We start from the raw sequence: 18328 nt of genomic DNA on the forward strand, positions 1-18328 counted from the left end.
TCGACAGCCTTGCGCCGTCAAGTATAAGCTTTTTTCATGTTGTGCATCTTTTTCCTGTGTATCCCAATGAAAAAGATCTATGGTTATGTGCTCTCGCAATGTCAGCCGTGTACCCAACCGTGTAACAAGACTGCGCGTATTCATCATGACTCTAGCTTCAAATGTGCAAAAAAGAAATTTGAGCCGGGATATGTGACCCAATGATCATTACAATCTGTATATTGGGATCTCAGTCACAAACATTACACAACAGTTGATTAGGTTAAAACAGATCATTAATTTACTTTGAAGGTTAAAGATTTTAAATACGATGGTAATTTTTGCTAATATATTGGCTAGATATTTATGTCTAGAGTTTGACAACAAAGGGTATCTCAAATATTCACCAAAATTTAACTGTTAGAATTGACTCACTAGAGTCCGAGTCTTCATGTACAGTTTAATGCTGTATAGAGATGGTCTGATGGTTAGGTTAAACAGTTTTCACCTCTTAAATTCTGGTAGGTTTTGGTAGAGCTGGTACGTAACATTTATGCATGATCTCTAGTGGGTCGAATTGTCAAGTGAGGTGGTCTATAAAAGCGTCTGTAAGTTCCAACTAAAAAAAAAACAAACGAAAGAAAGAAGTCCATAAAAGTCAATGGCTTTTTCCTTCGTTCTTCCATTTGTTGTTGTATTAATTTATGTTATAGCTGTTGTTTCTCATGCCAAAAGTATACCTCGTTTTTTCATATTTGGAGACTCCTTAGTTGATAGTGGAAACAACAATTTCTTTTTTACCATAGCAAAGGCTGATTCAAGACCGAATGGAATTGATTTTATTCCAGCGGGTCGACGCCCTACTGGGCGTTTCACTAATGGCAAAACAGTTATGGATTTTATAGGCAATATTTCTTGTTCTAATTGTTTCTAGTCCATTTTTTTTCTATTAATTTGTTGCTATATATCGATGTCACTCAAATGGAGTACTGATGATGTGTAGTGATTTTATTCCTTTAGTTGATGAATTCGGATCAATGTGCTATCCTCCGCCTTACATGCGCCACAATGCAAATGAGGCCGCTGCTACGTGTGGGATAAACTATGCTTCGGGTGGGGCTGGAATTCTCAACAAAACTGGCTATGTATTCGTAAGCATGCAATTTTGCATTATTTAGAATCTTTATAGTAATGTGTTGGAAATTAGTCATCAAACTATATATTAATGTGTATTCTAATAGTTCAAGACACATTGTACAAAAATGTCACTTATTGAAGTTGCTGTCTCCACCTTATTTTGCAAGGGTTCACAATATATCTTCAGAATGTAATATCTATGTGGTTTGGACCATCTAATTAGTTGATTTTCGAAACATTTAGTATATCTCACCATCAAAACTTTCCATGATTCCTCATATATATTTGCTATTCAGGTCGGTCGCATAAACATGGATGCACAGATTGATAATTTTGCTAACACCCGACAATTCCTAATCTCAATACTTGGCAAGGAAAAGGCTTCAGAGTTGATAAAAAGTGCTTTCTTCACCATTACGATTGGATCAAATGACTTCCTCGATAATTACTTGGTTCCGATCATTTCTAAGGGGAGACGAATACTGGAGCCTCCTGAAGTGTTCATAGCACGATTAATAACAAGATACCGACTTCAATTAAGAGTAACATATGCATCTCCCTTCACTCTTTGCTAGTATGTTTTTTAGCCCAGTTTCCACTTATAGCTAACACATACATGTTTACTCTTACAGAAACTGCACAGCTTAGGTGCAAGAAAGATTTTAGCAGTGAATGTAGGACCAATTGGATGTATTCCGTGTCAGAGGGAAGTCAATCCATTGGTTGGAGAAAACTGTGTTGCTGATTCGAATCAACTCGCTATGTCCTTCAATAGACGGCTTAAGGACGTCGTTATTGAAATGAGCTCGAGCCTCTCCGGAGCTAAATTATTTTACGCAAATGCATATCGCATAGTGGCTGATCTACTTCAGAGTTACACTGATTATGGTTGGTTGCTGCAATTCGGAGAATTTCTATTGTCGCATAAGACAAAGCTATCTTTCAAATCAAATAACTATCCTATATGTAGAGATGATCGCTCATTGTTTTTATGTTTTTTATACCCACATTTATTTTTCCTCATTAAGGAGATATTGCTGAAAAAAATTTATTTGAAAGAGGGAGAGGGGTGCAACACAAGGAGTTCCTAGGAGGTCACACATTTCAGTACTACTTTCACCTGAATGAATTTAAACAGAGTTTTGATGAGATTCGGTGCATTAGTGTTGGTATGACTGCACCCTCCTTAGTTAAGGAGAAAAAATCGAATCCTTATGTCTTTTGCTTGTAGGATTTCTTATAACACACTTTGAGGAAAATAACTTTTGTCTCTTTAATCTTATTTGTCATGTGACAATAGAACTTCCATTAAAATCATCTTGATTTTAAAATTTGATCTCTATTTGTTTCCCAGGACTTAATAAATCTAATATTATTATTCCATTGGCTTTCACAGGTTTTGAAGTTGTAGACTCTGCATGTTGTCAAGTTGCAGGGCGATTCGGAGGATTGATTCCATGTGGTACCAAGTCAACATATTGTCCAGACCGATCAAAATATTTCTTTTGGGATCCATTTCACCCTACCGAGGCAGCAAACAGGATGATCGTAAAACGGTTACTGGAGGGTGATATTGAGGACATATATCCATTGAATCTGCGAGAGATGATCAAACTCTAAGAGCTGCATTTGGAGAAGAATTTATTAGGAAGCTTTTGAAATCAAACCTATAGATTATTTCTGGATATCACTTCATGTGAAATGTAATTATAACAGGACTAGGTACGGAACCTACTTGAATATTTTGTGTGACAGTGATCCATATATGCAGCAACATCAATGCCTGTGACTCTATTCCTACCAATGTTGTTTTCCTGAGTAATTCGACTGCACCAGTGGGTTGAACATCAGATCACTCACCTGTGACTATTAAATGCTCAACTGCCTAATGTAATGGATATTACAATCTGCCTTGGATCTATGTTTGTCCTGATAAATTTTATTTTGAACTAGGTTTGTCAAGTTAATTATTCCATGCTTGTGATCAGGAATAATTGATTGTTCTAATCTGTAATTATTTATCTGTTAAATATTCATAAAGAGACTTGTACCAGTGTTCAGGTGAGATTGTATCCGTTGTGACTTGTGAGAATACTAGAGTACGTTTATGTTTAGGGTGGCTAGGGCTGCAACTTGAGCAGGCCAAACCCAACCCCATGGGTTGAACCCGACTTTAGGTCAGGTCTGGGCATAATTAACTTGGGTGATGTCTCGGGTACAGGAAACAAAATAAAATAGCCGACTCAAATTGGATTGGGTTCGGGCATAGGCATTTGGCAATGCAATTTGTACGTCCGAACCCACAGTTAATATGTCTATAATTTAAAACTATTTCTTGTATCTTCATTTTTTTTTCACTTTCATTTGATAAGAACACTTTTGTTTCTCTATAATATCAAAACTACCGTATGATTATTTTCATAAAATAAACCCTTGTTTTGTTATTAATAATTTTGTTTATGTAATTCTACATTGTCGTACAATACAAATGTTTGTTTTCTTGAAAATTACAACTAATAATAAGTGAATTATGATGGTAACTTTAGTTGATCATCATTTTATTCATCTTTTTTTTAATTTTCCAATAATTTTATGTATGTTGGAAAAACAATTAGGACAAATAATTATAAATTTTAAGTTCTTTTACATGTCACTTATGTTTTATAAAAGTCTTTATGATTATTTTCATAAAATAAACCCTTGTTTTGTTATTAATAATTTTGTTCATGTAATTCTACATTGTCATACAATACAAATGTTCGTTTTCTTGAAAATTACAACTAATAATAAGTGAATTATGATGGTAACTTTAGTTGATCATCATTTTATTCATCTTTTTTTTAATTTTCCTATAATTTTATGTATGTTGGAAAAAAAATTAGGACAAATAATTATAAATTTTAAGTTCTTTTACATATCAATTATGTTTTATAAAAGTCTTTATCCTTGCTAAATAATCCAGTATTAAAGTGAATAAACTAACTTGAACAACCCGACTTCAGTTAGGTTTGGGTTGAGCATTTGAAACCCGAGGTCGGGTTGGGCGCAAGTTTGAGTTGATGTTTGTCAAGTTCAGGTTGGGTGTGGGTTGATCCCCAACTCGGCCCAACCTATAACTACGTAATTTTTGAGTTCAAAAATCATTACTACGTAGATTTGGGGTCGCCACCATTCTTTTTTAGAAAATGGTGTGAATGGTCACTTGGAAAGTAGTTTTAAAAAATTGACGTATATAATAACTCTCATATGGATTCAACATGTTGGTTTAATTAAGATCTAGGTAAGGGTTTGATTAGAGATCGAGGAAGGTGTTAGGCATCCCTTTCTCCACCTAAGGGTGGTAACCCTAAGAACTATAGCCATTTTTAAAGAAATAAAAGAGAATAAAAAAATTTGAAGAAGTGACGGTTTTGTACCCTCAAATGTGAGAGACTTTTAATGCCGGCTTAGATAATGAGGATCTTCTCATTAAGAGGGGGATCCTAAACATATCTTGCCTTGAGCATACTAATTTTGAAAAAGTATTAACTTTGTGACTATGGGTCTTTTCCCATAAAATGAGGAGGGACTCGATCAACTTCAGCCTCAAAACAAGTTTTGTAGTATGTTCACGAAGTGTTTGAGGATTTAAAATGATTTTCTTTTGAAAATAACTACAACTCTTACACTTTTGATCAAGTTGGAGCTCGATCTAACGAAGGTAGGGGAGGTATTCATTGCATCCTAAGGTGTTCTAAATTGAAATTAAAGAAATGAAATGGAGATATAGAAGATGGATATGGAGAGGGGAACACCAAAAAGACAAAATCCAATTCTAAAACCCACCTTGAAGCTTTTTCTTCTTTTTTCCTTCTTAGTTTCTTGATGGCTTATATATGCTAGTCCTTAATTTGCTTATAACAAAGAAATTGAGTAAGGGAATGGAGGGTTGAGTAATAATTTTTGTATAATTCTTAGATTGAAAGGAGGACTTGAGAGATATGACTTGAGGGAAGGAATTCAAGCATGAGCTTTTTGAGAATGAGAGGAAAGGTTTGTTAGGTGTTGAGGGGTTACTTTTAGGGTTGAAAAGGTCAAAGGTAGAAGGTGAAAGGAAATGACATGAATTTTAAACTACAAGATTTGATATTTTGAATTAGGGAGGGATATGTGAGGTAAAATGATTTGATGGGTTGTTTTTTACCATAACCTATGGTAAAATCCAATTGGGTTGGTTAGGCAATACATACCTTGGGTTGAGTAATGGTTGGGGTTGAGGGATGTGTGTGGTTGATTAAACGAATGGCTTGTTTAAGGGGTAGGTGATGATATTTTAGGAGGTGGGTTGTGGTGAGGACATTTGGCAAATGGTTTGAAAATGAATGGGTTAGGTGAGTTTATTAAGGGGAATGGTTGTGAGGGTGGCTTGTGATATGGATTTGAATGAAATGTTAAGGTTTGGTGATGGCAAGTGGTGCGTGTTGAAGTATGGGTTGGGTAACTTTTGAGAGTGATGATTAGATTATATAGATTGATTTTAGGAGATTAATGGTGGTGATGACAAGTGTCCATTGATGTTGTGTGGACCTCAAATGACATTGGTTGGACTTCATAAGTGGGGTTTGAAGAGAGGTGAATGGTGGTCCATGGACATATTGGTTTTAGTTTTAGAATCAGTTGGATTGGCCTCTTAGGATTTGATTGTAGTCTAGGTTAGAAATTTGATTGGAATTTTCTTAGGTTAAAATTAGGCTTATGTTAGGGCTTGATTTAAGATGAGGCAAAAATGGGGGTTTGGGTGGTTTAGGATTGGTGGGTTCTACATGGACTTAGAAATGGGATTGAGACTCAATTTTACGTTTGGAGTTAGAATGATGGGTTGAGAAGATGATGGGGCTTACAAATTAGGTAAGCTTTATTGCAAGTCTATAAGATCATTAGGAGTCTTAGGGCCTTTAATTTGAATTTAAAACTTTAATTTTGAAAATTTGGGACTTTAGGCCCATTGACGGGTATTTGATAAAAATGTGATTTTTTTATTTCTTTTTTAGTGGGGTCCGTTCAAATTGGAGGGTCTACACAACCCACCCAAGTTGCAATCCTGAGGGTGACTACTTGCATAGCATAATTTTCTTGTTGTGCTCAACCTAAATAATATTTATTTTCTTTTATTTAAAAAAAAAAAAATCTATCTTATATTTATTTGTTTCACATCATAGGAGGCACTATATGGAAAGTGAGACATTAGGTAGGCCAAGATCCACGAATTTTGAGAGATCGAATTTCAACGGCTCAGGACCATTGAAATTTTGATGTTCTCGATGGTTTAGAGATGTCAAATTTCTCCCATCCTCTATTAATATGATGGCTTCGCCCTGAGAAAAAGAAATATGGATTTTCTTTTTCACGTGATAAGAATCTTTGCAATCTTTTTCAATTCACTTAATTATAATATATTCCTTCTCTTGTCCTTTTCAATTAGAACCAACATTGCAACCACTTTTTTCAATGAATGTCGTAATCTTTCAGTGATTGTTCCATATCCAAATGTTCTGAACCCTACAACCCTACTTAATGAGAGAGAGAGAGAGAGAGAGAGAGAGAAAAGTGAAAATGAATGTGAATCCTACCAATGACAACATAATAGAGTACAAACATATTTAATATTCTAATTTATAACTTTGAAAGGACTAGGGATCAAGAATGGACTCTCGTATCTAACCAAGGTCAAGTATTTTTATGCCATGTGGCATTTTTGGGACCACTTATCGTATGGATATATGATCCATCCCTTGGTGAACCTAAGTACCAAAAATTAGTGTTTTATAACTTGTATCCAGTAGATTTAAGCTCCTACAAAAGATCTTAAATCCAATAATTAGAAATCATTCTTAAGAAGATGCAATTATCAATGGATACACATCACCAATCAAACTGATCTTTTGTGTGTAGATTTATCAAAGACTATGGATGAAATATCCATATGGTCAATGAGTCCCCAAAAATACCACATGGCATAAAATGAGGTGCCACCTGACCTTGGATAAGTATGGGACACCGTTTTGGATCCCTACTCAACAAATGTAAGAAACAAAATAACAACGTTTTAAAAAATTGAGACCAATCCAATGGTCTTGTCTTCGGTTGAATTTTGTAGTTAAATTGGTTCTACCATTGAATCATCAATTATTTTATCCTTCAATGAATACAAATATAGTTAGAGAGATGCTATTTCCACATCAACTTTTGCTAACGCCCCCCCAACTGTGTCAAATTCTCTTGTGGATTTTTCTCAAAAAGAGCCCAACTTATGTCCAAATTCCAATTTCGCTAAATTGTTAATTTTAATTCACAAAACATGCATTTTGAGTGAATTCGTCACTTTTATAATCAAAGAATTCGCTAGTATATCTATGAATTCATAGATGTTAAAAGTGATGAAATCACAAGTTCGTAGGTTGTAAAAATGACGAATGCATGTTTTGGGAATTAAAATGAACAATGTGCCGACATCGGAATTTTGTCATATTCTGTGCATGAAATAGAGATTCAACCCATTCTCTCGTGATTTGCATAGAAATTGGTGTGTCATTAGAAAAAGTTGGCGTTGCAATAGCAGCTCTCATGAAGTTATTTAAAAAAAAAACATGTATAATTTTAAGTTTTTTTTTTTTTTTTAGCAAACATGCATTATTCCTATCAATTTGACGAATATACTGTCTGACCAAAGGTTCAGTTTTAAAAATAGAGTCGTGATTTTCTGACTTGAGTATTTTCACTCGATCTGATGTGGTAAGGGCACAGAACCGTAGATCATTTTCATCAGGATTCTTCGGGATAGATTCGAGGCTGATTTGAGAATTTTTAAAATACAGCAGCAAGCCTGCAAATGAGAAAAATGTTAAATAAATATAACTTTCCCACAAAATTACATTTTTTTTTTAATGCGGAAAGAGAAAGTATAAACTATAATTTGTTTTAATTTATACAGCTGCAATCTCAACTCTGAATGAACCAATGAACTCCTGTATAAGGCATCCAAGGATCTAAGGTCTATATATCTAACCTCAGCTCCTCTGTCCATCGATACAACAGAACTGAGTTTACTTCGCTGCAGTGTGTCAATACATATATACAAAATGGGTTAGGATCTGTAGACACATAAAACTACCTATAAAGTTACAACGTGTTTTGTCTTATATGGGTAAAAATATTCGGAAGGGGCTGATTTTTTGTGAAGATGATCTCTATGGTGAGGGGATCATCCTTGCAAAAAATCAGCTCATTCCAAAACTTCTAACCCCATCAAAAGTGATTTACAAAAACTGGATGGTCCAAACTTCTTCAACTTGTAAACAGCCCATTCTTGGTGATTCTTGGTGAGGATGATCTCCTCACCTTAGATCATCTTCACAAAAAAGCAGCCCATTCTGAACATTTTTGCCCATATAAGAAAACACGTCGTAGCTTTATGTGTCTATGGATCCTAACTCATACAAAATATAATAAATGTAACACAGTACTCAGTTGAATTTTTAATCTAGCTTCTATATTTTCGGCTCAAATCAACTAATTAACTAGTTCAAACAAATTTGTAGAGAGCTACTGTTACTACATCAACTTTCTTAATGCCACACCAATTTCTATGTAAATCACCAAAGAATTGCACACAGGTGATGTGGTGTTAGCAAAAGTTGGGGTGGCAATAGAAACTCTGAATTTTAATAAGGTGCATACTTCTTTTGAGGGTTACCTGACATCTCTATACTCTATAGCTTAGGCTTACATGGCATCTCTAATCAAGGGTGGAGTTAGTAAGGAGCTTGCCCCCACCACAGAACTTTGACCCTTATATTTTCAACTAATTACACGCCCCATTTGTCCTCACTCCCTCACCTCTCTCCCCATTTGTTGATGACATTCCCGCTTGACCAGGCCTTCTTATATATTATTAAAAATGACCTAAATATCCTTTTCTTCAACTTCTAATAAAAAACCTCTAAATTTTTTTTTAAAACCATTCATCTTCAAGTTCTTTAACTATACTAGTAACCATAGTTTGCCCCCACTACAAGAAAATCCTGGCTTTGCCCCTATCTCTAATTAAAGATTTTAATTAATCTCGACCAACTTAGCAAGTTGACACCTTTAGGTTAATAACTTAGATGATCTAAACTTAACTTGATCATTGTTAGCAATCTCTTGTTTAATTCATGAATTTTTTCATTTTTTTCAACGAAAATGATTCTCTGGGTCATTGAATCATTCTAAGTAATTCGCCTATTTTAAGTTAAAAAAGAATAACATGCATTTATTTTATTTTATTTTATTTTATGTTTTTTAAGAATTTTTATAAAACTCGATCGAGAAAAATGCTACTGTAATTTGTTTTATGTCGTTAAGTGTAATACAAGTTCGATTTTGAATCGACTATGATTCAAATTGTGGACGAATATCCACCTTTTTAGGTGACAAATATCCCTTTAATCTTTTAAACAATAATGATATGCGCCATTCTACATTTATTTCAGATACCACTTTAATTTTTCACAGTGATGATTTGTCCCTTCACTTTGGTCTTCTTTTATAAATCAATGGAACAATAACTTCAATGTCCTCATTATCCCCACCATCATTATTACCATCACCACTATATCATCACCGTTAAAATTACCAATTTCATCATCACTACTATAAATTGAGATAAGTAATACACATATAAAGCATAGGTCGCATACCATTCATTTATTGAATTTTAAACTTAATTTTTGCAACCCAAAATCAAATATAATTCAAAATTTTCATGTATTGAATTTTGCGGTATTTCGAATTGCTAACCCTACCATGACTATGTGATGCAGTGCAAAAAGTCCAAGTGGGACCATAGACCCGGATGAGCGACATGTTCATAATACTCCAAGGAGACCTATTCATGAAATGAAATGCTGAGATCTTCAAGATTTATAGAAATCTTTAGATTTTCCATTTTAGGCCTGATTCCTTTGTTTATCCTATATTTTAGATTTTATGTTATTTTAGGAAAGTTTAGTTTTATTAATAACTTTAACTACAAAATTTAGAATCCCGCACCGTCGATTCCCTCTTATTTCTAAGGTTAAGTAGTATCTATTTTCATCCTTACGTTATTTTTTACTATCTTTTACTATTTTTTTTATTTTGGTTATTTTCATATTTTCCTAGGAATAAGACTTTTTTATATATTAAAAAAAAACAAAAAACAAAATAGTATTGTAACTCTAGTATGGAGTAACAAATTTGGATTAATAAAATTTCTATTTTAGAAAGTTTTTTCTTTCTTTTCCAATTACTTGGTATTCTATGTGAATCAATAAGTTTTATATGCCCAATTCTTTGGTATTCATTTGAGAATCAATAAATTAAATGGAAGACTATTGTTCATCCTACATCAATTGGTATTGGAGTTTGCATCGATTGCATAGCTTTTTTATCTTGTCGAAATGCCTTTTAAGAAGTCGATTGGTTCAACATGATGCTATATTAGAAGATGAATATGAATTAGAGAAATCCGTTGATTTACTCTTTACAATCAAAATTGATTTCAAATTTAGTAAATCATGTAATGCGGAAGGTATTTTTCATTATGATCCTATCTATAATGAATATGATGAAGTTGAAGAAGATGAAGTTGTTTACGAATATGTGGAGGAAGCTCTAGCATCACAGCAAGCTTCTTTACATCCAAATGTTAATTTAATGATGGTTTGCTTTGCAACAATGTCTTTCACAACGTGCACAATGGGCATAGAATTAGTTTACGATATGATTATCGAATAAAAACATTTTCAAATTACAAATAAGTATTCAATTTCATCCGCATCTTTTCACACTCTCTTAGTTCGAGAAAGGTGATGGTTACTTTGGGTCTAAATTCAACAAGAGTTCAAATCTTCCTATACTTGCAAAGTTCACTGATACTCTCGTTACATTGTGTTTTGATTTGACTTTAGTATGTAGGGAATATATAGATTTTGGTTATGTTTCAACTATGATCAAAATCCTTTAGATGTGTTCATTGATGTATATCCCGAAAAACTAACGGCTGGATGGCCTCTAGATTGTTTTCCAATTCCTGAGTACAACAAGTTAATCTCAAATGTAATTGGACCATATGCTTCAAACAATAATGCCTTGAACTTGAGGATGAGTTTCATTCAATATGGAGAGAATGATGCAGTGCAACAAGCCTAACAGGGACCATGGATCCGGACAAGTGACGGATTCAAACTAATCTAAGGAGACCTATTCTTGAATGGAAATGCCGAGATCTTCAACATCCATAGAAGCTATAGACTTTGTATATTTAGGCATGTTCCTTCATTTACCTTAGTTTTTAGACGTTTTTGTTATTTTATGAAAGTTTTATTCTGTTAATCACTTTAGTTATACAAGTTAGAATCACACACCATCGATTCCCTCTTATTTATAAGGTTAAGTTGTATCTATTTTCATCATTTGGTTATTTTTACTAGTTTTAATACATTTTTTTTTCTATTTTGACTATTTTCTTGTTTTTCTAGGAACAAGAATCTTTTATATGAATAGCACTGTAACTCCAATACGGGGGAAAAACTTTGGATTAATACAATTTATGTGTCTTAGAGAGTTTTCCCTTACTTTTCTAATTACTTTGTATTTTGTGTGAATCAACAAGTTTTTTATGCCCAATTGTTCGATATGTTTTTCAAAATCAATGAATTAATTGGAAGATTGTTTTTCACCTTGCATCATTGTTTCCTTGTATGAGAAAATGATGTAAATGCCATCATTTTCAATTTCAAGACTATATCTGTATGAACCTTCAATCCAAGCCTCAAGAACAATTAAATAGAATTTTTTGATAATTCAAAGATGATGAAATTTTTATAAAAAACTCGAGGGTTTTAGGGAAAAAAATTGAAGATAATGGATTGAAGATGATACCAATTTTATGTTAAAAAAGAATTCTCACCAGAGATTTAATAAGAGTTTGAATGGGGCAGATTTTTTGGGAGAAAAAAATCAACTCTTTTTAGCTAGAGATTGAAGACAGATATTAGGTCATTTTCATTAGACATTCTTCGAAGACTGAAGTCAAGAGGTAACTCATCAATTTGAGTACACAGGGTTATGTCAAATATTCACCAAATATGTCTAAATTACCCATCTATCAACAGTTAGAATTGAGTAGCACGAGTCCGAGTCAACAAGTACAGTTTAATGCTTTATGAAGATGGTTAGGTTAAGTAGCTTTCACTTCTTAAATTCAGTAGTCAGGTTTTGGTGGAGCTGGTTAGTAACATTTATGCATGAAATCTGTCAGAATTTTCAAATGTTGGTCTATAAGAATCATCACAACATACGTTTCAATAATAATAAGAATAATAAAAAGCCCGTAAGAATCAATGGCCTTTTTATCAATTCTTCCTGTTTTTGTGTTATTTTCTATTATAGTTGTTGTTTCTCAAGCCAAAAGTGTACCTCGTTTTTTCGTATTTGGAGACTCGTTGGTTGATGGTGGAAACAATAATTTTATTTTCTCCTTAGCAAAGGCTGATATGAAGCCGAATGGAATTGATTTTGTTCCAGCTGGTCGGCGTCCTACTGGTCGTTTCTCAAATGGCAAAACAGTGATGGATTTTATAGGCAATGTTTATTCTTCAATTTGTTTTAAATTTATTTCGATGTCTGGCCTGATCTGATGATGTGTTATTGTGATTTTATTAATTTCTTTAGGTGATGAATTTGGATCGATATGCTATCCTCCACCTTACATGGGCCCCAATGCGAATGAGGCCGCTGCGACGTGTGGGGTGAACTACGCTTCCGCTGCAGCTGGAATTCTCAACAAAACTGGCTATATATTTGTAAGGCATTTTTATCTCCATGGTGTTGATAATTAGTTACCAAACTATATATCGATGCATATTCTAACAATTTTGAGGTGCATTTTATTTTTGAAGATAATTGTCGCTGAATTATCATATAAGGGTCCATGACCATACTAAGGATTAATTAAATTGAACCCAAATTCTGATTCTACCATCCCAAATTCTATAGCAAAGTAAATCCATTTAATTAATTTTAAATATGGATCTTGTCTACGTATATTTATAATGTGACATATTATATTATGTAGACCATCTAATGAGTCAAATTTTGGCATAATTAATTAGCCCATCTTCACGTCGAAAGTTTCATGAATTTATCTTATTTTCTATCTAGGTTGGTCGCATAAACATGGATGCACAGATTGATAATTTTGCTAACACCCGACAATTCCTAATCTCAAGCCTTGGTATGGAAAAGACTTCAAAGTTGCTAAAGAGCTCTTTCTTCACCGTTACAATGGGGTCGAATGACTTCCTCGATAATTACCTCTTAGGAACACGAATACTAGTGCCTCAAGATGATTTCATATTACAGCTGATCACGAGATACCGACTTCAATTAAGAGTAATCCCTCTCCCTTCTTTCGTTCCCAGTATAATCAATTTTAATTTCGCCCGATTTCCATTTCTATCTAACACACATATATAAATGTTTTCTCTTGCAGAGACTGCACAGTTTAGGTGCAAGAAAGATTTTAGTGGTGAATGTAGGACCACTTGGATGTGTTCCAGCTCAGAGGGAGTTAAATCCATTGGTTGGAGAAAATTGTGTCGCTGATACAAATCAACTCGCCATGTCCTTCAATAAAAGGCTTAAGGATCTCGTTATCGAACAGAACTCAAGCCTCACCAAAGCTAGATTACTTTATGCAAACGCATATCGCATTGTGTCGGATATACTTCAGAGTTACACTAATTATGGTTGGTCCATCATAGAACTTCTTTTATCGCATCAAATTTTACTTAAAATATGCCAATCTTTCAAATCAAATAACCTGTCGGAAAATTTAGAGAACTATTTCCCTTTTTTGTACATAAAAATTCTTAGAACACCATTTTATGAGAATGAAGCGTTTGGTGTCTTTTCAGTCTGATTTGGAATGTTACAATAGAATAGTTTATCTTCAAATCATCTCAAGCTCTAAAATGTTGTCTCTATTTGTTTTGAAGGACTTAAATCTAATATTACTCCAATGACTGTCACAGGCTTTGAGGTTATAGACTCAGCATGTTGTAAAGTTGCAGGGCGGTATGGGGGAATCATTCTTTGTGGTTCCAAATCGACGTATTGTCCTGATCGATCAAAATACTTCTTCTGGGATCCATATCATCCTACTGAGGTGGCAAACAGGTTGATCGTAAATCGGTTATTGGATGGTGATATTGAGGATGTATATCCAATGAATCTGCGAAAGTTTATCGAACTCTAAGAAGCTGAATTAATTAGGGAAGAATTTATTGAGGATGTATGAACATTGTACAACAACTACATATACACGTGACCTTTTTTTTTTTTTGCTAAGCAAGCAAGTAAAGTATATTAGATTAGTAAAACTTTACATAGGGAATTCCCTAATGATTTACATAACAAAACTGAGGAAGATCAAGATTAATTATCCCCAAAATAAGTATTTTTAACAAATAATGGCAGGTCTGAAACTTGTTTGAACATCATAGATGAAGCATTGTGAACTGCAGCAGCAGCAAGGGCGTCTGCAGGTGCATTCGTCTCTCTCCAGACGTGATAATCGCACTTCAATATTGGAAAACAGCTCTCTTGCTTTATGCACCCACTGATCTAACTTCCAAGAGATTTTTTGATCAACGAGACCTTTAATTATGATAGCTGAATCCAGCACTATGATGCCTTTTTTTCCTTCTAATTGGAAGCTTTCCAATGCAGCAACCAACACCCTTATTTCAGTTTCATTGTTTGTTGCAACACCTCCCTTATCGTCATGGAGAATGGCACCTCCACCTAAGCACCCTGGATTACCCTTAGCAGCCCCATTTGTATTTAGTTTCCCAGCCTGCAGGAGGCTTTCGCCAACAAACAGTAACTATACGATGATGTTTACTGTGCTTCCTATGGATTCCAAAATCCTTAAGAATTCGAATTTCACCATCTGAGGCAGAGATCTTGTAAACTTGATACTCCTCCAACTCCCTAATCCAATTAAGGCAATTTTGGATTACTCCATGCACTGTGGGAGTTATACTCTAAAATATGCATTTGTTCCTAGCTAACCAAACGTTCCAGCATACTACCCATGGGACCCTTCCTCCGACTGTACCAAACTGAGATTTCTTTGATAACACCATTTTATTAATGACGCCAGTGACATTGCTCTGGTTTCCTCTTCTAAGAGATGACAAATAAAGAAGTTCCACACCTTTAAAATGAAAGGGCATTGAAAGAATAACTGGTTAACTGTTTCTTCCTTGGCCTCACAGTACGGGCACCTAGATGCCATGGCAATACCCCATTTTTTCCTGACTAAATCCACCGGGCAAGCCTTATGGAAAATTTTCCACGCCAATGTCTTCATCTTTGTGGGAACCTGAGAGTTCCATATTGCCTTGCATATTTGGTAATTGTCACCTCTAGTTCTTGAATTGTCCCAAGCCGAATGAGATGAGAATAATCCTGAATTTGAAGCCATCCAAATTGTTTTATCCGAGCTGCTATGCTGAACATTAGATGTTAGAATATCAGCCACAACAATAGGATTCTCAACCATATCTCTCAGCTTTTGTACATCCCAACCACCTGGACCCCATACCTCCATCATTGTAATATTTTTATTTTCGTTAGGATAGAGATCGATTAGAAGACAAGATCATCTCCAGTTGTGTAAGAAAAGTGATGAAGAAGCTCCATCTCCAATTAACCTCTTAGATAGGCGAATTGTCGGTTGAAGAAAAACACGAATAGATCGTCATAGTTTAGAACCTCTTGAATTTGTCGGATTCCACCAGTTACCATCTTTAGCATACTTATTCTTAAAGAACTCTATCCAGATCCCTCGCTCATTTTTCAATGTCTAACTTATTTTCATTAGGCCCGTTTTATGCACCTTTGAAAGAGTTTTAATGCCCAAACCACCTCCCCACTTTGGTTTACACACTTTATTCCATGCTACAAGATGAGTTTTCCTCCTTCCCTCATTATTGCCCCAAAAGAACTTAGCGAAGCATGATTCCAATGAGGTTGCAATAGCCTTTGGAATAGGGAGAATCGATATGAGATAGACTGGTATTGAGGAGAGCACATGAGAGAGTAAGGTTAGTTGACTACCCTCCGAAAGAAGATTTGATTTCCAACCCTCCATTTTTCTCATGATCGTAGACACCAAACCTCTGCATATTTCTCTTGTCACTTTGCCAACGAACAAAGGAACTCCCAAATAATTGGTAGGGAGTGAGCCCTTCGTAAAGCCCAGGATAATCTTTACAATTTCAACTTTTCTATCTTCGACATGTTCTGCCATAAAAAAACTACTTTTCTCAATGCTGATTTGTTGACCTGATGCCTTCTCATAGGATTCCAGAAAACCTTTGATGTTTGATAAGGACTTTGAAGTTGTCTTGGTAAAAATGATTCAATCGTCTGCAAAAAGGAGATGGCTTGGGGCTACCCCTTTTTTTGAAATTGAAAATCTTTCCAGCTTTCCAGTTTGTGCAAGGTTGTTCAATCCCACACTCAGAGCTTCCTCTGCTAAGATGAAAATGCTAGGTGAAATGAGATCTCCTTGTATAAGAACTCGACTTCCGTGAAAAAAATCATAAGAACAACCATTAACTAACATAGAATAGGAGACACTCTATAGACAACCTTGAATCAACTTCAAAAATTCCCTAGAAAACCCCAACTTCAAGAGGACAGCCATTAAGAAAGGCCATCGAACTTTCAAGTTAAGATCATCTAGCACTTCATGAGCCAACAAAATCTTATCATAAATATTCATCCCCTTTCCAAAAGCACCTTGTTCGGGGGAGATAAGTGAGGGAAGAAAATCCCATAATCTAGAGGCCAAGATTTTAGATAAAATTTTATACAAGAAATTATATAAACTAATGGGTCTAAAATCAAAAAAGGAAATGGGTACCTCAACCTTAGGAATCAAGGTTATGGATGTGGCATTGAAAACTTTCGGGATAACACCTTCCTTGAAAAAAATTTGATAATGTAGCTAACAGAACTACCTTGATAATATCCCAGATAAAACAATCCCGAGAACCCATTCGAACCTGCTGCACCATGAGCATTCATTTCTTTGATGGCCTGTAACACCTCTTCCTCTGAAAGGGAAGCACAGAGACAATTATTTTGAGCAGAAGTGACTTTGCATTATAACCTTTCCAATAGATCACTGTAAGAGCATCTTTGGGTTGAGTTAAGAAGGATCTCAAACTCGTTGGCTACCTCCCTACCAATAGCTTTTGGATCTTCAAGGATATTACCACCCGTTGATCTGCTCCTTCTAACCGTGTTTCTAGTTGCTTGAATCTTGGTAGATAAATGGAAGACTTTTGTATTCCTATCTCCTTTTTTGAGCCACAAAATTCTAGACTTATATTTTCAGAATGATTCCTCATTGCTTGTCCATGTAGCATACTCAACCTTGGCTTGGTGACACTCCAAATAAAGGTTTTGATTCCACCCTTGAGATGAAAGTAATTGTTCACAATTTTGAACTTTGTTTTCTGCTGCCTTCAACCTCACTTGGACATCACCCACAACATTCTTATTCCAATCTTTCAGAGCTGCCTTCAATCTTTTAAGCTTTGAAAAGAAACTAAATAACAGATACCCTTCAACTCTGGGCAACTAAGAGGTCTTCACAAGCTGCAAAAAATCATCTCGATCAGTCCAGAAGTCCAAGAATCTGAATTGTTTGGGCCCAACAAAAGATTTGAAAAGTTGAACATGAAGAGGACAATGATCAGAAGATAATCTAGGAAGATGATTAACCATAGACGATCCCAACTCTATTACCCAAGCAGAAGATACTAAGGCACGATCCAACCTCCCCCATATACGATTACTACCTTTCCTATTGTTACACTAGGTGAACCTATTACCCAAAAATCTAGCATTCATTAATTTAAGTTCTCTAATCAACTCCCCCATGTTAAAATTCAACACCAGCCCAAATTGGAAAAGCCCACATTTATTGTTCAAGTCCAATAGTTATTTATAGCCCAATTTCTAGAATCTTCCTAGAGAAAACTCTAGATGTCTTTAGATAAGAGAAAAATAAAAGATTCTAGAATTATAGATATTTTGGTAGAAAACTCTAGACTGATAGATATTTTTAGAA

General features: G+C 34.8%; 2 protein-coding genes across 2 annotated transcripts; both read left to right on the top strand.

Moving 5' to 3' along the window:
- The first annotated feature begins 640 nt into the window (after window positions 1-640).
- LOC147396151 (GDSL esterase/lipase At4g16230-like) lies at window positions 641-2736 on the top strand. Its single transcript, XM_086450060.1, has 5 exons — window positions 641-884; window positions 1000-1130; window positions 1413-1658; window positions 1749-2082; window positions 2513-2736. The coding sequence occupies exons 1-5, from the start codon at window positions 641-643 to the stop codon at window positions 2734-2736; spliced, it is 1179 nt and encodes a 392-aa protein (XP_086306186.1).
- A 10013-nt stretch (window positions 2737-12749) lies between these two features.
- Window positions 12750-14634, top strand: LOC147396152 (GDSL esterase/lipase At4g16230-like). The gene is made up of 4 exons (XM_086450921.1): window positions 12750-12980; window positions 13339-13569; window positions 13670-13925; window positions 14211-14634. The coding sequence occupies exons 1-4, from the start codon at window positions 12888-12890 to the stop codon at window positions 14432-14434; spliced, it is 804 nt and encodes a 267-aa protein (XP_086307047.1). The 5' UTR covers window positions 12750-12887; the 3' UTR covers window positions 14435-14634.
- Window positions 14635-18328: the final 3694 nt, after the last annotated feature.

The sequence above is a fragment of the Akebia trifoliata genome, chromosome 8 (genome assembly GCF_017979445.1).
Source record: "Akebia trifoliata isolate Shusen 1 chromosome 8, ASM1797944v1, whole genome shotgun sequence".
NCBI classification, from domain to species: Eukaryota; Viridiplantae; Streptophyta; class Magnoliopsida; order Ranunculales; family Lardizabalaceae; genus Akebia; species Akebia trifoliata.